The sequence below is a fragment of the Syngnathus floridae genome, chromosome 12 (genome assembly GCF_059516105.1).
Source record: "Syngnathus floridae isolate MCC-2025c chromosome 12, RoL_Sflo_1.0, whole genome shotgun sequence".
NCBI classification, from domain to species: Eukaryota; Metazoa; Chordata; class Actinopteri; order Syngnathiformes; family Syngnathidae; genus Syngnathus; species Syngnathus floridae.
The window spans coordinates 220545-241764 of record NC_142424.1 but is presented as its reverse complement, the minus strand read 5'-3'; the positions used below and the strand labels follow the sequence as shown (position 1 = coordinate 241764).

At 58.1% G+C, this 21220-nt stretch overlaps 5 protein-coding genes across 10 annotated transcripts; 4 read left to right on the top strand and 1 right to left on the bottom strand.

Moving 5' to 3' along the window:
• The first annotated feature begins 98 nt into the window (after positions 1 to 98).
• LOC148389195 (stanniocalcin-like) lies at positions 99 to 1657 on the top strand. The gene is made up of 4 exons (XM_088392267.1): positions 99 to 378; positions 465 to 607; positions 823 to 1034; positions 1297 to 1657. Exons 1-4 carry the CDS (start codon positions 255 to 257, stop codon positions 1586 to 1588), a joined length of 771 nt encoding a protein of 256 aa, XP_088248393.1. The 5' UTR covers positions 99 to 254; the 3' UTR covers positions 1589 to 1657.
• Positions 1658 to 2100: 443 nt separating this feature from the next.
• On the top strand, positions 2101 to 4117 carry cox5ba (cytochrome c oxidase subunit 5Ba). The gene is made up of 4 exons (XM_088392273.1): positions 2101 to 2269; positions 3117 to 3187; positions 3512 to 3611; positions 3924 to 4117. The coding sequence occupies exons 1-4, from the start codon at positions 2149 to 2151 to the stop codon at positions 4034 to 4036; spliced, it is 405 nt and encodes a 134-aa protein (XP_088248399.1). The 5' UTR covers positions 2101 to 2148; the 3' UTR covers positions 4037 to 4117.
• Positions 4118 to 4243: 126 nt separating this feature from the next.
• On the bottom strand, positions 4244 to 6523 carry crybb1 (crystallin, beta B1). Of its 2 annotated transcripts, none has more exons than XM_088392268.1 (6): positions 6442 to 6523; positions 5814 to 5946; positions 5591 to 5709; positions 5346 to 5478; positions 4936 to 5078; positions 4244 to 4549 (listed from the first exon to the last, which is right to left on the bottom strand). In XM_088392268.1, exons 2-6 carry the CDS (start codon positions 5931 to 5933, stop codon positions 4369 to 4371), a joined length of 696 nt encoding a protein of 231 aa, XP_088248394.1. In that variant the 5' UTR covers positions 5934 to 5946; positions 6442 to 6523; the 3' UTR covers positions 4244 to 4368. The 2 variants fall into 2 exon arrangements, with proteins under 2 accessions (XP_088248394.1, XP_088248395.1); XM_088392269.1 differs by having other exon boundaries at positions 5814 to 5970; positions 6442 to 6518.
• Positions 6524 to 7309: 786 nt separating this feature from the next.
• cryba4 (crystallin, beta A4) lies at positions 7310 to 8936 on the top strand. 2 transcript variants are annotated; one of them, XM_088392272.1, is made up of 7 exons: positions 7310 to 7456; positions 7710 to 7755; positions 7898 to 8016; positions 8101 to 8242; positions 8320 to 8462; positions 8627 to 8817; positions 8858 to 8936. In XM_088392272.1, exons 2-6 carry the CDS (start codon positions 7717 to 7719, stop codon positions 8772 to 8774), a joined length of 591 nt encoding a protein of 196 aa, XP_088248398.1. In that variant the 5' UTR covers positions 7310 to 7456; positions 7710 to 7716; the 3' UTR covers positions 8775 to 8817; positions 8858 to 8936. The 2 variants fall into 2 exon arrangements, with proteins under 2 accessions (XP_088248398.1, XP_088248397.1); XM_088392271.1 differs by having other exon boundaries at positions 8627 to 8936.
• Positions 8937 to 10016: 1080 nt separating this feature from the next.
• Positions 10017 to 21165, top strand: grk3 (G protein-coupled receptor kinase 3). 4 transcript variants are annotated; one of them, XM_088392260.1, is made up of 22 exons: positions 10017 to 11743; positions 13459 to 13535; positions 14696 to 14769; positions 14862 to 14981; positions 15052 to 15126; positions 15183 to 15244; positions 15359 to 15410; positions 15566 to 15657; positions 15748 to 15847; positions 15917 to 15995; positions 16090 to 16220; positions 16295 to 16389; positions 16462 to 16569; positions 16830 to 16896; positions 16967 to 17067; positions 17134 to 17200; positions 17274 to 17369; positions 17600 to 17762; positions 17832 to 17968; positions 18139 to 18180; positions 18590 to 18703; positions 19062 to 21165. In XM_088392260.1, exons 1-22 carry the CDS (start codon positions 11631 to 11633, stop codon positions 19224 to 19226), a joined length of 2130 nt encoding a protein of 709 aa, XP_088248386.1. In that variant the 5' UTR covers positions 10017 to 11630; the 3' UTR covers positions 19227 to 21165. The 4 variants fall into 4 exon arrangements, with proteins under 4 accessions (XP_088248386.1, XP_088248388.1, XP_088248389.1 ...); XM_088392262.1 differs by having other exon boundaries at positions 10020 to 11743; positions 14862 to 14963; XM_088392263.1 differs by lacking the exon at positions 18139 to 18180 and having other exon boundaries at positions 10022 to 11743.
• The last annotated feature ends 55 nt before the right edge of the window (positions 21166 to 21220 follow it).

The following is a 21220-nucleotide window of genomic DNA, read 5'->3' as shown; positions in this document are numbered from 1 at the left end:
TATTTGTGCAGTTTCAAGGATTGCGACTGCGGGTTTGTCTCCTTGTGCAAATGGTGCGGGATCCACATGGCTCCCTCCCGCTCCCCCCTTGAGAGGAACGTGAGCAGAATCCAAACGACCGGGAAGTGACGGGCGCCCAACGGAACGTTCTTCCCTGGGCTCGTCCCGTGACGTCAGCAAGGATCCGCGCTCCCATTGGCCCGAGCGTCCCCTAAAAGGCACGCGCGGCCCGCCGACCCGCATCCCGCTGAAAGATGTGGCGCTCGTCGTGGTCTTGTCAGCTGCTGGTGGCGGTGGTGGCGTCCTCGGCGTGGTGCTCGGAGCCATCGAGCGCGGAGGCGGCCCCGCGCCGCGCCCGCTTCTCCTCCAACAGCCCCGGTGAGCGCTTTGCTTCTCGCTCGCTCTCCCGCCGCTGCCGCCGCCGTGTCCGACGCGATGCTGACGTCCCGTTTGCGTGGCCGTAGCGGAGGTGGCGCGCTGCCTGAACGGTGCGGTGGCGGTGGGTTGCGGGTTCTTCTCCTGCCTGGAAAACTCGACGTGCGACACGGACGGGATGCACGAGATCTGCGAGCTGTTCCTGCAAGCTGCCGCCACCTTCGATACGGAGGTGAGAAACGCCGGCGAGAGCGGCAGAGGCTCCTCGTTCGGCAATGCGAGCGGCGACAAACGCTGCGCCTGCCGTGCGCGCGGCTGCCATGCGCGCGCCTGGCATGCGCGAGCCTGGCGTGTGCGAGCCTGGCGTGTGCGCCCTCGCCCGCCCGCCCGCCCGCCTGACGTGTGCGCCCCCGCCCGCCCGCCCACCCGCCCGACGTGTGCTCGTAGGGCAAGACGTTTGTGAAGAAGAGTCTGCACTGCGTGGCCCAGGGCATCGGCAGCAAAGTGTTCCAGACCATCCGCCGCTGCAACATCTTCCAGAGGATGATCGCCGAGGTGCAGGAGGAATGCTTGGTGGCGCACGACATCTGCGGTGCGGCGCGCCGAAACCCGCAAGCCTTCGCCGACGTGGTGCAAGTGCCCACGCACTTCCCCAACAGGTTGGCAGCGCGCGCGTCCCCCGCCTTAACCTCACTCGCTGCATTTCACGTCACCGTCTCGAGCCAATGCGTTGTCGTCAGTTTCACGTGGCTGAGGCAGGCCAGCCTTCCCTTGCGACCGCACGCACGGTGGCTCCGCTCCCAATTGGTGCGCCGGCACTTTGCACAAATGCGCTTTGTTCAGTCCGTCGCCTGCTTTGGAGTCAACGCAGCCAATTGCAGCACGGGCCACGACTGACGTAGCGGCGTGTGCCATGCGCAGGTACTACAGCACGCTGCTGCAGACGCTGCAGGCGTGTGACGAGCAGACGGTGGCGGCGGTGCGCACGGGCCTGCTGGGCCGTTTGGGCCCCGACGTGGAGACCTTCCTGCAGATGGTCCGCAACAAAGACTGCGAGGCGGGCGGAGCCGCCGCCGCCTTCGAGGACCCGTCCGCCTGGAGGAACGTGCCCGTCTTCAACGTGCAGCCCGGCTTCCGGGGACGCGACCCCACCCACCTCTTCGCCCGAAAGCGTTCGCTGGACCGCCAGGGACCCGCCGGCCGGCACGGGTAGAACATGCCGCTGTACTATGTGGAAGTATTGGGAGGACAACAAAGCAAGCAGAAAAATAAAAAAAATCTAAATAACGTACGTTTGAATTCAATATTGTAAGGCTTCCAAAAATGATGATGATGTATGGTAGGGATTTTTTTTTTTTTCTTTTCTCCATCAAAACACCACAAAATGCATGTAGGAAAGGGCTACACTTACTTGACTTGTGTGCGTGTGTGTGTGTGAGTGTGTGCGGGATTGATTCCTGCGTTGATCATCATACAAATTAAGAAAAAAAATAGCTCATGCATAGCATGGTTGTTTTTTTGGTTAAGCCCCCCCCACACACACACACACGAAATGGCCATGAACAGTAAGGCTTTTTTTTTATTTTAAAAAAAAAAGGCTATGTATGGCAAGACTTTTTTTAGTTAAAAAAAAAAAAAAAAAGACCATCAGGGGTAGTGCTTGAGGCCCCGTCTTCTTCTTCGTCTTCTTCTTCTTCGTCGTCTTCTTCTTCGTGGCGCCTCTCTCCTTCTTCTTCGCGTCTTCCGCCCTCTTCGCATCCAAGCAGAATCAAAATGTCGGCCGCAAGGTTACTCGCGCGTTGGTCCGTGAGAGCTTCTTCGTTTCCCTGGCGCTTGGTGGGCCTCCGCCGAACCGCTCTGGTACCCGCGCCGAGCCGCAGCATGGCGGCTGGAGGTGAGTGCCGAGCCGCGGAACCTGAAACAAGCCGAAAGGCTAGCTTTGTCCTCGACAAGGACGAAGAAGCTGCTGCGCTCGCTCCAAGCCTTTCCATTCATTTGTAAATGGTTTCCACTGCGATTGTTTCCTTTGCCGTCAATGAAGTCCAACAGTAAAAGTGTCATTTTGCCGTCCCGAAATAATGCCAAGGGACTTGGCACTTGCGTGCAGCAGGGGCTCGACCTTTCAAGAGGGCCCTACTCATCCTGTTGTTGAATTCGAGTGTCGAACCTTCCGAACTGTTGTTGTCGAAGGACGGCCGGCCGGACGGAGGCTCGGCGGCCGGCCGGCCGGCCGGCTGTCATTGGAACGCACGACGACGAGCACGTCAACTCCTTCTCTGACTAACAAATGAATGACTCAAGTCACTCAACGGAACAATCCCGGGAGAGAGTGCAAAAAGCAGCATTTGAAAACTCCATGCAACGTGAATTTTGAAATCCCAAAGGCCTCGCTCCTTTTCGTCATGTGCCAAGTAAGACAATCGCAGCTAATGGCAAAGAGCATTTTCTTAGCTAGCGGATAAGAGCATTTTCTTAGCTAGCACAGAGGACAACAACCTCAATCGCACATTCCAAGGCTTGTTCAGAAACAAATGGAGGGAGTTGCCATTAGGTTGGGTGAAAATATTGACCAATTCAACATCAAACTCGATCGCGCTCGACGTGCGATCAATAGCAGCAGTGAATGTCATTGTCAAATGATGCGGAAAGCGCCCATTTCGCTTGGTTCAAATGTGAGCGTTGTGGCATCAACTGAAAAGCCAAACGGCCGGCGCCAGATCTAACATGCCATGTGGCTTCAGGAATCCCCACGGACGAGGAGCAAGCCACTGGCCTGGAGAAGATCATCATGAACGCCATGAAGGAAGGCTCGGTAAGAATCGGAAAACCGGGCCGTAGGGACACCGTTTTTGCAATTCCACGCTGATCGTTGGCAGAGGAAATTTCCCATAACTGATTCACTGGCCAATTCATGAATGCCCTTCTTTTTTTTTCTCCTCATTTGGATGGGGGAATAATTCGCAAGTCGAAATAATGAATCCATTTTATTTCGGAAAATGTTGCAATCATATTCCATTTGGCGGAACAAACCTACGATACCGCCACAGACCGCTAGAGGGCGCGGTATCGGAGCAATCTTACTTTGCTGTTGTGATGGTGGAACCGCCTTAAAGGTACCTTGTGCGCTGTGCTTCAGGATCCGTACAGCATGTTGAAGCCCAAAGAGTACGCCGGTTCCAAAGCGGATCCTCACCTGGTGCCCTCCATCACCGACAAGAGGATCGTGGGATGCGTGTGTAAGTAGCTTACTAAGCGCAAAGTCCGTCACCTTGCCACGTTTGCGGATAGGCGAGCCCGCAAAAATTCACGCGCCTTATGTTTGCCATGGGAAGATCCTCTTTTCTACTTGGCACCCCAAACAAGGCAAGGGGTGGCTCGGCCCAAGAAAAGGCGCGTTTGCGTGGGCGAGAAGCGAGTTGAAAGTAGCTCAAGCAAAAGCCAAAGCGCGGACGCGCATCATCGTTGCCGTCAAGCACTCCAGAACAACCCCCCCCCCCCCCAGGCCGATGACGCGAGCGAGCCTAACCCAGTCGGCTGTGTGTGCACAGGCGAGGAGGACAACACGGCCGTGGTTTGGTTTTGGCTCCACCAAGGCGAGGCCCAGCGCTGCCCTTCGTGCGGCTCCCACTACAAACTGGTGGCCCACCAGCTCCCCCACTAGGACGGGACCCGCTCGCAAAGGCTTCTTCCTTCCTTCCTTCCTTGCTGACGTTCAAATAAAAAGGCCCGTGTGTGGAACGTTTGTTCTCGCCTCTGCGCTATTTGCATTAGCAATGTGCTAACTCTTTTGCCAACTTTGAGGTCACGCTTCACGCAGGCTAAATGAGAAATATTTGAAGAAGAAGAAGAAGAAGAAGCAGCAGCAGCAGCCTTTTTCAAATCGCTTTTATTAACCATCACCACAAAAAGCCGGCCCGCCGAGTGCGACGTGACAGCTGGGCCATGGGCGCCGGCCGGATGAAGGAGTCAGTATAAATGCGGGGCGTGGCCCTTTCACTTGCTGCCGGCGGCGCTGAGCTCAAAGCACCCCCTCTGGTGGAACTGCATGTCGCGGATGCGCCGCACCGACTGGATCTGAGGCTGGATGGCCGAGAAGTCGTTGCAGTGCCGGTAGTCGCCGCTCTCCAGCAGGTACTGGTAGCCTCGGTAGCCGGGGTACTGGTAGCCCACCCACCTGCGGACCCAGCCAGCGTTCAGCCAGCGTTCAGCCAGCGTTCAGCCGGCGTTCAGCCGGCGTTCAGCCAGCGTTCAGCCAGCGTTCAGCCAGCGTTCAGCCAGCGTTCAGCCAGCGTTCTGCCAGCGTTCTGCCAGCGTTCTGCCAGCCTCCAGCCAGCCTCCAGCCAGCCTCCAGCCAGCCTCCAGCCAGCCTCCAGCCAGCCTCCAGCCAGCCTCCAGCCAGCCTTCAGCCAGCCCTCAGCCAGCCCTCAGCCAGCCCTCAGCCAGCCCTCAGCCAGCCCTCAGCCACCTTCCCCTCCGACAAATGCTCCCAGCCCGAGCTCGACGCAGATGGTAACCGGAACGTATCGGTGGCAGACTAGCGCTAAGCTGTACTGTACTTACGCTCCGCCCGGGACCTTCACGCTGCCCACCCGGTCGCAGAAGCCGTGCGCCCACAGGGTGGGAACGTCGTCCTCCTGGATCTCCATCTTGTTGCCCTTGAAGTCAGAGAGCTCATGCAGGCAGATTTTGTGCTCCAAGCTGTCCTGTCAACATTAGCACCAGCGCTAAGTCAATGTCCTTTCAATCACCGCTACTCCAATAGTCTCTGCTATTTGAGTGGAGCCGCCTCGTTGAACTCGTATCGCAATTAGCGATAGCGTCGAGCTAACCGCTTTGATGGTTCTGCAGGCAAGCACACGTTCCTCACTGTCGGTAGGAGCGTCGTGACGCTCATTTAGTTCTCCGCGCCCCAATCACGACAAGGGGAACGAACCCTCTCGAGCCCGTGGAAATATGCTGACCGTGCGTACCATGTGGATGGGCCGGAGCGATGTGAGGCAATCGCTGCGGTACGAGTTGCTCCAGGTGTCCCAGCGAGGATACTCTCCCTTCTCCAGGATGAACATCTCCCCACGGAGGTTGGTCTGCTCGAAGGCAACAAAGCTGGAAGAATGGGGGGCAGCGGGGATGCCACGTGGAGGGGGGGGACGGGCGGAAAGGTCGAGGAAGAGGAATGAGCGGCGAAACGTAACGTCGGCAGATGTGCGGATCTTACGGGCCGCTGTCCACAATGATGCTGCGCACACGCTCCAGGCCTCGCTCGCAAATGTTCAAGCACTCGCTCTGAAGCTCCAGCGAGCGGCCCTGAAAGTTCTCCTGGTCAAACAGCGTCAACTGCAAGACAAAATGCCAAACTTGGCCGTGCCTACTGGCTATACCGTCAAGCCGGCTCATTTCGTTCACCCGATGGGCTCGTGCTAACTGCTCGTCCGACTCACTTTGAAGGTTCCCTGGCTGGGCCCGCCAGTTTTGGAGACCTTGCTAGAGGCGGCGGGTGCACCTCCCTTGTTCTTGGCGTCGGCGCCTTGGCTGGAAGCGGACTTGGCGGTCTGAGACATGGCGAGCGGGGCGCTGGGAGGGAGGAGTGAATCGAGCCTTATTCAAATTCAAGAGGGATGGGATGGGGTTCAAAAGAAAACATATACACAGGGGATATAAAACTCTGAAAACAAATCAGGAGAAAATCGGGATTAAACTACATCATGAGAGGAGGGATATACCACGTCAAAATCCATGGCTGTCGTGATTGCAATCAATTTTGGGGGGGGGGGGGGCAAATCAAGCAGGACGCTGGGATGGGGGGAACAGAGAATTTGCAAGCTGAGGTCCAACTGTGGATGGATGCTGTAGGAACTTTTGTCAGGTGGGGCGCTTAGGGGCGGGGCTTGAATGAACTCTTGTCAAATTTTCTCGTAAGGCCAGCAGGCGTGGAGCCGACCCCCTCCACCACCACCCCGCCATTAACGGGGAACCACAACGATGCAGACGTTTTGCTAGTTTTCAATTTTTTTGCCGCAGTTACATTTTCCATCCAATCGATTTTGCTGCGCGGGTGCGTCTTCTTACCTGCGTGTGGCGTCGAAGCGGTCTCGCCGGCGTCGTTCACGTTTGACACAGCGGCGCCACTTTTATAGCCTGGCAAAGGCCGAGGGCCCGCAGAAAGAAAACGCCGCGTCATCACACAGTTGGGCCGGGTCGCGGCAAGCCCTGGAAGCCCCCCCCTCCCCTCCCCGTGAGGAAAGCGCTGATGCTGTTGTTTTGACAGACAGGGAAAGAATGTATAGGGGGGGTTAGTTGGGTGTCGCCGCGGGCGGGGGCACAATGAGGTCATCCCTCCGTCAGCCTTCCCCCCCCCCCAAAGAAACTCCACAAAGTAGCAGCGGCGTTTTGCATTTTCAATGGCATTTTGTTTTCTTTCAAATGAGTGACAGGAAAGCCAAAAGCTGTGTCCTGTTTTGGTTCTCTTCTACACTTCAGTGTTTTGTTGGGCCTCCTTCTTCTAAAATAGCAAAAGAAAGAAAAGTTCAACTGCGCTAGATTTGCGCCGAGATCGGAAATAGGGCCCCCTGTCTATACTCCAACAGTAGCATTTAGCATAGCGAAAAGGGTCATTTTCTCCTCTCCCCAGACTGGCTAGCGCCTCGCCCGCTAACGACTGCAGTAGTATGCGCCAGTGGCCTGCTAATTCCCGAGCGCTACATACTTGCTAGGTAGCATGATTATATAGTGTTGGCGTGCGCAGGTGGCAGCGTGCTCCTGAAGCCTCTGTTCTTCTTGAGCGTTCTTCCACGCTCCTGGCTCACGAGGCCGTTTCTTTGGCGCGTACTCGGTCCGGCGGCACCTTTGTGCCACACAATAAACGTGAGCTGAGGTCGGGCCGGCCTGGTTGGGATGTGGCGAAGCGGTCCTATCACGTGGCCGGCGCCTTGGCTCACACACAAAAGTAGGAGCCAGTGGCCGCTCTTCTTGCTGAGCGGGGCCTTTTGCGGTGGCCCCCTGCCAGGGAAGGCTTTAAAAGGGCGGGGGGCCCCCCGGCTCCTCTCATTCGCCCTCATCGGCAGCAAAGAGCATCCGCCGCAAGGTGAGTCCTGGCTCATTTGTGCGAGTGTGAGCGAGTGGAAGCGAATGTGAGCGAGTGGAAGCGAGTGGAAGCGAGTGGAAGCGAGTGGAAGCGAGTGGAAGCGAGTGGAAGCGAGCCACGCTTCCATCCCATGGTGTTTTCTTGAGCAAGCAGTAAGAACACGTTGCGAACAAAAAGCCAATCGGAATCTCAGCGGCGGGATGACAAAATGACATCGCTGGCGTAAGGCTAACCATGCCGCTCTTCCTCGCAGCTACAACATGACGCACCATTGCACCAAATTCTCCGGCCACTGGAAGGTGAGTGCGCCGCATAGCGAACAAATCACGTGACGGGGCGGATGTGGCCCGCGAGTCGGTTATCGCAAAATGACGTTTTGGGGGCAACAAGTCGTAAGTCGCAAACGGATGCAAGATGATGATGATGATGACAATGCGGCAGATCATCGTGTTCGACGAGGAATGCTTCCAGGGCCGGCGCCACGAGTTCACGTCAGAGTGCGCCAACGTGATGGAGTTGGGCTTCGAGACGGTGCGCTCGCTGCGCGTGGAGAGCGGCGCGTGAGTGCGCACAACACACGGCCGCCGCAGCCAGCCGGGCAGGCAGGCAGGCAGGCACGCGCTGACCGTTTGCTCTCTTTGCAGCTGGGTGGGCTACGAGCACGCCTCCTTCCAGGGCCAGCAGTTGGTCCTGGAGCGCGGCGAGTACCCCCAGAGCGACGCCTTTGGGGGCAGCAACGCCTACCGCATCGAGAGGTTGACCTCCTTCAGGCCCGTCGCCTGCGCGGTGAGTGCGGGCCACTCGCCCGCCCGCCCGCCCGCCGCAAAGGCCCGGCTTGAGTGCGCCTGGTTTCTGTCCGGCAGAACCACCGAGAGTGCCGCATGACCATCTTTGAGCGCGAGAATTTCCTGGCTCGGAAGGGCGAGCTGAGCGACGACTACCCCTCCCTGCAGGCCATGGGCTGGTGCAACAACGAAGTGGGCTCCCTCAAGGTCCAGTCTGGAGCGTGAGTAAAAAAAGAAATGAAGTGAGATTCAAGCTAAAGAGTGCGTGCGCGCGCATTGTGAGCTCCGCTACAAACACAAGTACTGTCGACGTTCTGTACTCGAGGTAGCCAAAGCCGTTCTTGGGTCACACCAACTCCTTGCGCTCGCTGCCTTGTGTCGCCAGCTTCGTGTGCTACCAGTACCCCGGTTACCGTGGTTACCAGTACGTTATGGAGTGCGACCGCCACTGCGGCGAATACAAGCACTTCAAGGAGTTCGGCTCGCACTGCCAGACGCCTCAGATCCAGTCCATCAGGCGCATCCAGCAGTAGAGGCCCGCTCGATCCGGCCCGGCCCGGCCCGGCTCGGCCCGGCCCGGCCCGGCCCGGCTCGGCCCGGCTCGGCCCGGCTCGGCTCGGCTGCCCCTCCCGGCTCGGCTGCCCCTCCCCTCCCCTCCCTCCCTCCACCACAATAAAGCGTCCTTCCTAAACATGCCTGCGCTCCTCTCGTGTCGTCCTTCGCGCGGGCTGGAGGGCGCGCCATCCCGCCCGCGGCTGCTGTCGCCGTCGCTCAGGGCTCGCGTACTTTGGAGGAGGATGGAATCCTCCGATTGGCCGGCAAACTCACAAGCGTCGGTCGGCGCTTATTCTTTTATGGCCCGTGTTCCACAAACGCCAAACACGTGGGGGGCGGGGCGGGGCGGGGGGCTGTCACATTGATCGATGAGGAGCGCTCGCTCGCGCGCGCGCGCGCTCGCACAAAACTGCTGGACCAGAAGCCGACCTAAAGTGTAACAACTCATTTTGTACATTTTTTACGATGGATGCACTCCAAATGTGTGCTATCTTTGTTCTGCTTGTCACTTCAAAAGCAGCCCCAGAATCATTAGTCCTACTCCCGTTGCAGTGGACGGCAGCTACTGAGCCATGTCTGCCATCTAGCGGCGGGTGAATGAATGAACGACTCCAGTCTACCCCCTGCATGCTGGTTGACATAGTCATTTCCCCCTCTCTCGTTTTTAAATATTTTCTCGGAACTTTTTTTTGTCGGGATTTGTTACCAGGATGACCATTTTATTTTCCACATGTGCAATCGTAATTTTAATACTACTTATTTCATTTAGTCGACGGAATATGCGAAGCCGTATGAAAAAAAGGTTCGTGCTGATGAGAAGGAAAAGTCCCACTTGATGTATTCGAGAACTTAATAAAGAATCAAAATGAGCCAGGCTCGAGGACCTGAAAACTGGTTCCTCCTGTCTTTTATTTGTTTCTCTGTGCTGTGCCGACACCTGTTCCCAGTATTTCGCTTTCCCTATTGACTTTGCCGAGCGGCTAAACATTGCCGGGTTTGAACGCGTCACCTTTAAACTGGGAAGGGAACAGGAACCAGTGTCTCCATTGTTTTTGTATTTTGACCAAAAAGGATGTTTAGCACACACGCTCGAAAATGACGTCATCAGTAGTCTCTTGCACTTGTTCGTCATGAAAGTATTGAGGTGAACTTAACGTGTCTGATGCCCCCCCCCCCACACACACACACACGCACACGCAACGCAAGTCCCATTTGACACTCTAAAAGGTTTTCTACCGAAGCGAACACGGATCCGGCTCCGTCGGATGAGCCACTCCGTGTTTTGTCGTCCTCTTCCGCCGCAGTGGGAGGAAGTGAAGCCACCAGAAACGGCTGCAGCAGCAGCAGCCGCCGCCGCCGCGCCATCGAACGAAAATCGACCAAAACACGCAGGATAGCAGCCGTTGCCACTGCCGCCGTGACATGTTCGCTACCGGGCAGCGACCAGCGTCTGCTTGGTGAGCCCGACGGATAAAACCGAATCCCAGCCACGGAACCTGAGCCGGACAGAGGCGCCCCCAGCACGGCCAGCCGTTCGTTCGGAAGGAGTCGCGCGCGGGGAGCTGGCGGAGCACGAAGCCCCCCCACCCCTATACTTCCCTGCCGTGTGTCGGTCGGGACGCGGCCGCCCAAAGCCCCGGTGGTCGCCCAGGTGGTCGCCCAGGTGCCCTCCGCCCTTTGCTCTTTTTTAAAAATTCTTATTCTTCTCGCCGCCATTTGCGTCGCGGAGGCAGGCAAAGTTGAGCAAGTAAAGTGCAGCCCCTCGTCGCCCCTGAAGCTCCCCAAAGCGCTATGGAAGCTGTCTGGCCCCGTTGACGTCGCTTGGGACGCCCGTGCGTTTTGCAGGACGCCCGATTCCCCCCCAAACCCAACACACACGTCGAGCTGCCTGCCAGCCTGCCAGCCTGCCTGCCTGCCTGCCTGCCTGCTCGCCTGCCGGGTAGCCCGCTAGCCTAGCGTGTTAGCTCCGCGGCAAGCTTTTTTTCACTGGGAATCTTTATTGACAAATTGTGCTCTGCACGCGACGCTGTCGAGGCGACGGCGCCTTAGCATCCTGGCTAGCCCCGATGCTAAGGCAACATCGCCGTCGTAACGTTTAGCTTCCTGGCTAGCCGCGTGCTAACGAGCTCAGCGAGCATCGCTGTCGTTCGTGTTTAGCATCCTGACGCGAGCTCGCAAGGAGGACGAGGCTCGTTACGCGGCCCGGGAGGCGACGTCGGTGCGGGCAGGACTGACGGACTGACTGACTGACGGACGGACTGACTGACTGACTGACTGATTGACTGACTGACTGACTGACTGACTGACTGACTGACTGACTGTTTGTGGAATGCAAACGAGGCTCCCTCGCGCGTGTTTACTCGCTGGGGGGCATTTGCTTTACGACGAGAATCTTTTCTATTTTTTCCTTTTTTGGGGGGGGTTGCTTTAAAGGCGCAACAGCTGGCGGATCTTTTCAGCTTCTCGACCGGAGCAAACGTGCACCGTGTGAAAGCCCGCTCGTCCGCCAGCAGCTCGGCCGGCCGGCCGGTGTGGACCTTGTCTTCGGGGCTTGAAAGGGGACACATGCTGTATCGAGCCGGCAGGATCCCTCAGGGCACTTAATGGGATTACGAGATCGCCGATTGAACATTCGCTGAAGACAGCCAGCGGCATGACACGGTGAGGGAGCCGTGGACATTCGCAGGAACTCAGTCCAGCCCAACAGCAGCAACAGTAACAGCAGCAGCAGCGGCAGCAGCAGCAACAACAACAGCCCCCCCACCCCAGATGCTGGTCCCATCTGGCGTCGGAGGAGCCCCGCGTTTGTGAACGACTGTCGAGCGAGCGTGAAGATGGCTGACCTGGAGGCTGTGCTGGCTGACGTCAGCTACTTGATGGCGATGGAGAAAAGCAAGTCGACCCCTGCCGCCAGAGCCAGCAAGAAGATCATCCTGCCCGAGCCCAGGTACGAGTCAAACTTGTCAAAGCGCGTGACGGCCTGTACGCCAAGGTCATTTGCATCTTCATTGTCTTGGGGACACCAAATGAGGCGCTGCACGCACAAGTGCACATTTTAACACCACACACACACACACAGTCCCGCACAGAGGCAATCTTTGTATCCCGCCCATTTCCCGGCGGCCCGGGCCGCAAATCTGGCCCGTACGTTGCTTGATTCCGCCTTCAATACATGACTGGAAATAATTTGACGGCCACCAAATTGCACCCCAAACGGCAGCACATCGGGAAAGTTGCCTGCCTGCCTGCCTGCCTGCCGGCCTGCCTGCCTGCCTGCCGGCCTGCCTGCCTGCCTGCCTGCCTGCCGGCCTGCCGGCCTGCCTGCCTGCTTGCTTGCCTGCGTGCGTGCAGCGGCAACAGCTGGAACTTTAAACGGCGCCAAAGTCGAGCAAGTTTAGTCGAGAGGAGGGGAGGGGGGGCAAACCACACGCCGATATCGGCTCCGCAACGGAACAACCCGTATTGGACCCAGCCTGACGGCTTTGCGTGATCCGAGGCTTCCTGGCAACAAAATAGCAGGATGCCTTGCTTGCTTCCTTGCTTGCTTGCTTCCTCCATCCCTCTCTTTCTTCCTCGCTTCCTTGCTTGCTGCGTTGTTCCCTCCCTCTTGTTCTTTCTTGCCTTCTTCCTTGCTTCCTCCATCCCTGTCTTTCTTCCTTGCTTGCTTCGTTGTTCCCTCCCTCCCTCTCGTTCTTTCTTGCTTGCTTGCTTCCGCCATCTTTCTCTTTCTTCCTTCCTTTCTTGCGTCTCTCTCTCTCTCTCTCTTCCTCTGTAACTTTGAGCCAATAACGTGCAACAGGTCGCCGGTGTGCTCATGGAATGGCGTCATAAGGATTAGGCGCACGGCGGGCGCTAATCGCCGAGGTTATTCTCGGCACCCGCGCGCGCGCGATGGTCTTTTCCTCCATTGCGCGATTCCTGCACGTGAAGAGTTCTTTGTTTCCAACAGCGACCCAAAAAAGGGCCCCATCAAACGGAGGCCCACCGATTTGTCGAGCAGTAAATGAACGGCCACGTCTACCTGAACCAAGAAGAAGGCTTTCAGAAAGGCGCACCCGCGGGCAAAGGGACGCCGCTGATTGTTTTCCACGGCCTTCTCGTCCAGCCAACGCTAGCGGCCAGCGTCATGTGTTTGACGTGTCAATATTGAAAGGCGCGTTTGCACAGCGACCGGTCTGGGCGCCTCTGGCCTGTTGACGCTCGGCACGAATCGAGCCGCTCGCTGTTTGTCTTTCTTCAACGACTTTGGGGCCGGCCGCCATTTTGCGCTACGACTTCCGGCGCCGGTGGATGATGGCAATGAGGAAGAAAGACGGCGGCAGCGATGACGACGGCTCGTTTGGCTTCCGCCGCGTCGTCGCGTGACCGCTCGGTGGCCTGTCAATCAAAGGGGGGGGGGGGCTGCTGTTGCCGTGGCGACTATCTCTAAAGAGGAAGTTTGTGTGTTCATCCAGAAAATGCAGACAATAACAATGTTTCCTATTGTCAGCCAAAAGGGGCCTGGTCGTTTTGTCAATGTTCCGAGCCATTTTGGTCACAGCCAGCCAGCCAGCCAGCCAGCCATCCAGCCAGCCAGCCAGCCAGCCAGCCAGCCAGCCAGCCGCGGGTCCCGTCTGTCCCGCTCGATGGCGACTGAAACGCGCTTCCCTTTTGTGTCCTCAGCATCCGCAGCGTGATGCAGAAATATCTGGAGGAACGTGACGAGCTCACCTTTGACAAGATCTTCAACCAGAAGATTGGTGAGTGCCCCTGGCGGCCTTGCTTTTCCGCTTTTGTAAGCAGCCGTGTCACGTTACGCAAGGGGAAGTTGAACGTTTCCCGCCGAGAAGGAGGAAAACATTGCCGCCGCTGCTCGGGGCTACTTGCTGTGCAGTCCGCCGCCGCCAGCCAGCCCGCCTGCCGCCAGCCCGCTCGCTCGCTGACGACGTACCCTTCGACCGCATCGTGAATGGAATTTGCGGCCATTTGCAAACGATTGATTTGAGTGCGGAAGAAATATATTTTGGAAGTAGTGGGAGAGCTACGTGCCGCTACGTCCGTGGCGTGCATGCCGCCATCTTGGAGTCTTTTCATGTTGCGCTAGTGCGTCTGTCTTTCTGTGCATTTTCTTCTTTTTCTTTCTGTGCCCCCCCCCCCATCCTTGTTGTTCTTGTTCTCAGTCTGCCTTGGCGTCCCCCCTCTCCGTCTGTCAGACTTGTGGAATGGATGATGGAGAGTCGTGGGTTGCCAGGCAACTGCGGTTGCCACGGCGACGGGACCCGTAGAAGAACGCGTGCGCGCGTGTCTTAACTGGTCGATGGGGAGAAATGAAATTGACGGAAAGAGAAATAAAGCCATGAGGAAAAGGGAGCGGCGGGAAACGGGCGTTAGGTGTCAAGTCGTTCCCGTTGGGCGCCGGCCACACCTCCGGCAACAAGGCGCAATTTGCGGACTCTCGATTGGGCCAGAGCGCTCGCTCACTCGCTCACTCGCTCACACCAAATGTTGCATTGGGCTATTTGCGCATGCGAGCCAACGCGTCCTCTCTTGGCAGCGGCGCATCTATTTTTTTGCCGGCCATCTTTTTTGATGAGCCCCGCCCCCTGTGCGCTCACCCATTCGGAGCGCAACGAGTGCGCATGCGCGTCTTGTCTTATTTTGGCTTTTGATGCGAGTGTGTGTTTTATCTTGTCATGTTTTGCCATTGCGTTTGTCTGCTTTTCGCCACCTGTGTGTGTGTGTGTGTGTGTGTGTGTGTGTGTGTGCGTGTGTGTGCGTGTGTGTGCGCGCGCGCGCGTGTGTGTTTTTGTTTGTGCGGGCCGACACGTGTCCGCTGGCCGTCGTAATGCCTCGGGCGGACCAGCTGTCACTCAGGTGCGTCCGAGCGGCGGATTGACCGTGTCACGTGACTTGTCGGCAGGCTTCCTGCTCTTCAAGGACTTTTGCACCAACGAGATCGACGAGGCCGTCCCGCAGCTCAAGTTCTACGAGGAAGTCAGTCTCTGTCGCGCTCTGCTTTTGGGTGGGACCCGGCCGGCCCCCCGGCGCTGACCCGCCTGCCGTCCCTGTTCTGCTCCCTCTCGCAGATCAAAGAGTACGAGAAGCTGGACTCGGAGGAGGAAAGACTCAGTCGCAGTCGTCAGATCTACGACGGCTACATCATGAAGGAGCTGCTGTCGTGTTCGCACGTGAGGACCCGCCCGCTGGTAGAGCCGCCCTCTGGTAGAGCCGCTCGGGGGCCCCGGCTGACACTTGGGCTTTTGCTTTCCCTCTCAGCCTTTCTCCAAAAAAGCCGTGGACCACGTCCAGAGTCATCTGGCCAAGAAGCTGGTCCCCCCCGCCCTTTTCCAGGTAGGCCACACACCTTCTTTCACCCGGGGGGCATGACGCTTACCTGTGTCCGACAGCCCTACATCGTGGAGATTTGCGACAGCCTGCGGGGGAGCATCTTCCTCAAGTTCATCGAGAGGTGAGTGAGAGAGAGAGAGAGAGAGAGAGAGAGAGAGCCCCGCCAGCCGCCATATCTCCCTCCGTTCTCGCTCACCCCCTCCTTCCTCCTCCTTCCTCCTCCTCTCGTCCGCAGCGACAAGTTCACCAGATTTTGCCAGTGGAAGAACGTGGAGCTCAACATCCACGTGAGTAGCGCATGTTGACTCGCTGGCAGGGGGAGGGGGGGGCCACGCCGGGCCGCGTCAGGCCACGCCAGGCCACGCCACGCCACGCCAACAGCCCGTCCCGTGTGTTGCGCACAAGCGCCACATCTGGCCTTTCTGGTGCCTTTTGTCGGCAGCTGACAATGAACGACTTCAGCGTCCACCGCATCATCGGCCGCGGCGGCTTCGGCGAAGTGTACGGATGCAGGAAGGCCGACACGGGAAAGATGTGAGCCTGGCTGGGTCGGCCGCAACGGCCGCTCTTGTTACACGTGGGTCGCGCCTTCTGCCGTGACGCGCTTTGTTTCTCCTGACGCAGGTACGCCATGAAGTGTCTGGATAAGAAGCGCATCAAGATGAAGCAGGGCGAGACGCTGGCGCTCAACGAGAGGATCATGCTGTCGCTCGTCAGCACGGGGGTGAGGCGCGCCGGGGGGCGGGGCCGGCGGGAGCGACGGGGGCGGGGCTAACCTGCGCCTTCTCGCCAGGACTGCCCGTTCATCGTGTGCATGACGTACGCCTTCCACACGCCCGACAAGCTCTGCTTCATCCTGGACCTCATGAACGGTAAGCGCGGCAACATCGCCAAAGTCGCCCGCCCGCTCGCTCGCTCGCTCGCTCGGCCGTGGCGTTGAACCCGGTCTGCGCTCGGCGGTGGCAGGTGGCGACCTGCACTACCACCTGTCGCAGCACGGCGTCTTCAGCGAGAAGGAAATGCGCTTCTACGCCGCCGAGATCATCCTGGGCCTGGAGCACATGCACAACCGCTTTGTGGTCTACAGGGACCTGAAGGTAGGCCCCGCCCGCCCGCCCGCCCGCAAACGCGCCCGCCCGCAAACGCGCCCACCCACGCCTCTGTCCCGCAGCCCGCCAACATCCTGCTGGACGAGCACGGTCACGTCCGCATCTCCGACCTGGGCCTTGCCTGCGACTTCTCCAAGAAGAAACCGCACGCCAGCGTGTAAGTGGGGCCGGAGGGAAGGCCAGGTGGCACGTGCGTGCGGCAGGTGCGCTAAGCTTGGGCCTGTTGCAGGGGCACCCACGGCTACATGGCCCCCGAGGTTCTGCAGAAGGGGACGGCGTACGACAGCAGCGCCGATTGGTTCTCGCTGGGCTGCATGCTCTTCAAGCTGCTTCGAGGGTAAGTCCGTCCAGAAGAAGACAAACAAATTGGAGCGTTGGCTGTCTGCACGGGAGTGAAACTTTTTATCCAGAGTGTCACGTGGCGCCTCCCTCAGGTGGCACCTCCCTCAGGTGGCACCTCCCTCAGGTGGCACCTCCCTCAGGTGGCACCTCCCTCAGGTGGCACCTCCCTCAGGTGGCACCTCACGTGGCTCTGAGTCTTGCCTTGCCGCCGTTGTGGCGTCTTTTCGACTTTGATGTGCGCGTGTGTGTCCTCAGGCACAGCCCGTTCAGGCAGCACAAGACCAAAGACAAACACGAGATTGACAGGATGACGCTGACCATGGTAAGAGAAACCGCGGCGAGCCGAACTTTAGCTGTGGCTCTTCATCTCGCTCCTCTCCCGCCCGCATCAGAACGTGGAGCTCCCCGACTCGTTCACCGCGGAACTGAAGGAACTCCTGGAAGGGCTCCTGCAGCGTGACGTTTCCAAGAGGCTGGGCTGCCAGGGACGAGGGTGAGCCCAATCTTCATGTCTGCTCGCCAGCTCAGTCACGCTCACCCACCGCACGCTGTCCATCAGAGCTACGGAGGTCAAGGGACATCCCTTCTTCAAGGGCCTGGACTGGCAGCAGGTCTACCTGCAGAAGGTACGCACGCAGGCACGCACACGGCAGGCCCCCTCGGCCTTCGCTCGCTCAACCGCAATGCGTGTGCGCGCAGTACTCGCCGCCGCTCATCCCGCCCAGAGGGGAAGTCAACGCCGCCGACGCCTTCGACATCGGCTCCTTTGACGAGGAGGACACCAAGGGCATCAAGGTGAATGGGAAGCACGCGCCTGCTAACACAAACAAACAAACAAACAAACAAACAAACAAACAAACAAACAAACAAACGCAGGCACACCGAACAGAGAAAGAAAGAAAGAAAGAAAGAAAGAAAGAAAGAAAGAAAGAAAGAAAGAAAGAAAGAAAGAAAGAAAGTCAGAGCATCATTTGCACGACAAAAAAACGAGTGAGTCTTTGGTGCGTGCGCCTTTGTGTCATCAGCTGCTGGACAGCGACCAGGAGCTGTACAAGAACTTCCCGCTGGTGATTTCCGAGCGTTGGCAACAGGAAGTGGCCGAGACGGTCTACGACGCCGTCAACTCGGACACGGACAAGAACGAGGCCCGCAAGAGGGCCAAGAACAAGCAGCTGGGACACGAGGAAGGTCAGGACCCGGCCGGCGCCCACACAAACCGGCGCAACTAACGGATGACCTGTCCTTCTCTCGCCGCAGACTACGCGCTGGGCAAGGATTGCATCATGCACGGCTACATGCTGAAGTTGGGCAACCCCTTCCTCACGCAGTGGCAGAGGCGCTACTTTTATCTCTTCCCCAACCGCGTGGAGTGGCGGGGAGAGGGGGAGTCACGGGTGAGATGCCGCTCACGGACGACGTCTGCGCTGTGCGCGAGTGCAGACGCTCTCACTGTCTGTCTGTCTGTCTGTCTGTCTGTCTGTGTGTGTGTGTGTTTGCGTGCGTGCGTGCGTGCGTGTGTGCGTGTGTGTGTGTGTGTGTGCGTGTGTGTGTTGAACACGCAAAGGAAACATGGCTGGCCAAACACTTGACGCAGCTCAAAGACTCGGTGAGTGTTGTAGGCTTGTAGACTCCAGCCCTTGCCACGCCCCGCCCTTGCCGGCCACGCCCCGCCCTTGCCGGCCCCGCCTCGCCCCGCCCCGCCCCGCCCGCCTCCCCATGCTGCCGCTAGCGCAAGAGCTGCCTGTCGTGGCGTGGCGCCTTTGACCTTCTCAAAGTCAGACTTGGACTCTGAGCCTTGACTCTGAGCCGCTCCTTGCGCTGGGGTCCCAAAACGCCCTCGACAAGTCTCCAGTTCTCGGGCGTCTGCCGCTTCCGCTGCGTTTGAGCGGCTACAATCTTAGCGTGTGGCTAGGCTCGTCTTCGCCCGCCTGGCACCTGCGCCGCCGCCGGCCGCGCTTTATGCCAGCTGCCGCGTGATCGATCATGTGACCGACGGGCTGTTTTTGCCCTCCCAGCAAAACCTTCTGACCATGGAGCAAATCGTCTCGGTGGAGGAGACGCAGATTAAAGACAAGAAGTGCATCCTGCTGCGCATTAAAGGAGGGAAGCAGTTTGTGCTGCAGTGTGAGGTAACGCGCACGCACGCACGCACGCACGCACTCGCACACACACACACACATTTCAACGTACGTACGTTCATGCACGCGTTCATGCACGCGTTCATGCACGCGTTCATGCACGCGTTCATGCACGCGTTCATGCACGCGTTCATGCACGCGTTCATGCACGCGTTCATGCACGCGTTCATGCACGCGTTCATGCACGCGTTCATGCACGCGTTCATGCACGCGTTCATGCACGCGTTCATGCACGCGTTCATGCACGCGTTCATGCACGCGTTCACACCGATATGCATAGAAATGCGCGCGCGCACCCAAAGCGGCATGTGTTGGCGAGCACCCAGACTGAGACGTGTGTCGGCCGCAGAGCGACCCCGAGTTGGTGCAGTGGAAGAAGGAGCTGACGGAGGCGTTCAGCGAAGCTCAGAAGTTGCTGCGCCGCGCGCCCAAGGTCATCGGCAAGAGTCGCACCGGCGGAGTGGTGGAACTCTCCAAACCCCCCCTCACGCACCGCAACAGCAACGGCCTGTGAACACACACATACACACACACACGTGCACTCACACACTCACTCGCGCACACACACACACACACGTACACACGCACTAGCTCATTTTTCCCGCCGGTTGTGGAGCGGAAGCAGCATGTGAAGAACTTTGCATGAAGCCCCACCCCCTCAGCGGGACACCCGTAACACCCCCACATCCCCGCCCACCCATCATTGAAGCAAAGACCGCAGGGGGCATCGTGCACTCACCCCTCACCCCCGCCCTGCCCCGCCCCGCCCCGCCCTCCCGTCTCTCTCCGTGTATTCCAAGTGCATCAAGTGCCAACTCTTACTCACGGGGCGGGTGGAACATTCCGCTGCGGGAAGCAGGAAGTGGATGGACTGGAGAACTTTCACTGCAGCCTCTCGCTATACAAACTGATACTTGTATATTTGTCGTCAGTGTTTGCATCAACAGCTGTGCGGGGAGAGGGAAGAAGGGGGGGGGGGGGCTGGCCGGCCGGCTGGATGGCTGGCTGGGACAGGAAGTAGTCACAAGTAGTAGACCACAGTGGCGCCGTTTGCCCTCCAAAAAAGGGAAGTGAGCTCTGAAAGGCGGCGAGCGGAGTCTACCCTGGCGACGCTCAGCGCTAGCCAGCCACGTTAGCATCCTAGCCAATGCTAAGAAACCCCCGAGAGCTTGTCGCTCTTCGTCCGATGCTTTGCCGACAATGTCCTAGAATGTTGCACAACATGCGTGTCCGGCTCCGGTCCCGGTGTCTTACCAGAAGGTAATAGAGCATTCCGGTGTCGAGTAGGGTACCTGCACCTCGGAGGCGTGCGGTGCGACAAAAGAGGTCCGTCCCGTGACCATTGGGTGTGGAGGGCCCAAACATTCCGACGTGTACTCCAATGTCCTGAGACATTCTTCCGGAATGTTCTCGCACCTTGCCGTAGCGCGGTCAAAGGCCATCGAAAGCTCCGAATGAACGTTTTGCAATGACAGCGGCGGGCCGATAATATGTACGTCCGTACGCACGCCGCCGCCGCCGCCATCTCCATCAGCAAATATTCCGCAATGTCGTCGTCGTGCGTTTTCCAGCATCCTAAAACATCCGAGATGTCGTCGTCAAATGTTGTGGCGGAGTCCAAAATAAAGAGTCTGGAATGATGTGCAGCATTCTAGAATGATTTTTTTTTTCTTTTCACAACAACCTCGGAAGAACATTGGAGTCGTACAATCTGTTAATATTCCGCAATCCGAATGCAAACAAGACTGCCTGTTGCGTGAGTTTCATGCTTTGGAACGCTCCAGGCTGTCCGACATTCCAGGATGAGTGTTCTACCGCATTCCAAGTCTTTCCCAATGTTCCCCGGGCTGCTCCCGTCGGCACAAGGACTTTGCGAGCGTGGTTAGCCTGACGAGTGGTTGGCGAGCACGCGCTCGCCAGCTCACCAGCTTGTTTGTTTTGTTTGTGGGTTAGGGTTGGGCGGGCGGGGCCAAGGGTGCTCGAAGGGTGCTCGAAGGGTGCTCGAAGGGTGCTCGAAGGGTGCTCGAAGGGTGCTCGAAGGGTGCTCGAAGGGTGCTCGCCTCTCAAAGTGACTTGACTTTTGGAGCATTTGCGCGCCTTTTTCTAGCATCACCTGCTAACTCGCTACATGTTAGTCTCAATGTGCCAAACGGAGCCAGCGGGAAGCCTCGTGGCGCCGCCGACCAGATGGCGGCCTCGGGAAGCCAAACCGTGACCAATCGGGCGCCATCGGCGCCACCTAGACGCTGTCCGGACGTTGCGGGAGCACAGCGACAAAATTCAAGCTTAACTAAATAAGACAAAAAGAAATATATGTGTATAAGAAAGCTTTGGGTTTATTTAAGAGATTTTATGTAGGAAAAAGCTGAGAAAATCGGGGGAATTTTATTGTGATTTTTTCTTTCAGATGTTTGTGGTGATCAATCTTGCACATAAAGACTTTCGGAACAAAAGCCTCTTGCGCCCTTTTTTATTAGAGACAGAGTTCAATTGTTGGCCCCCGCCACT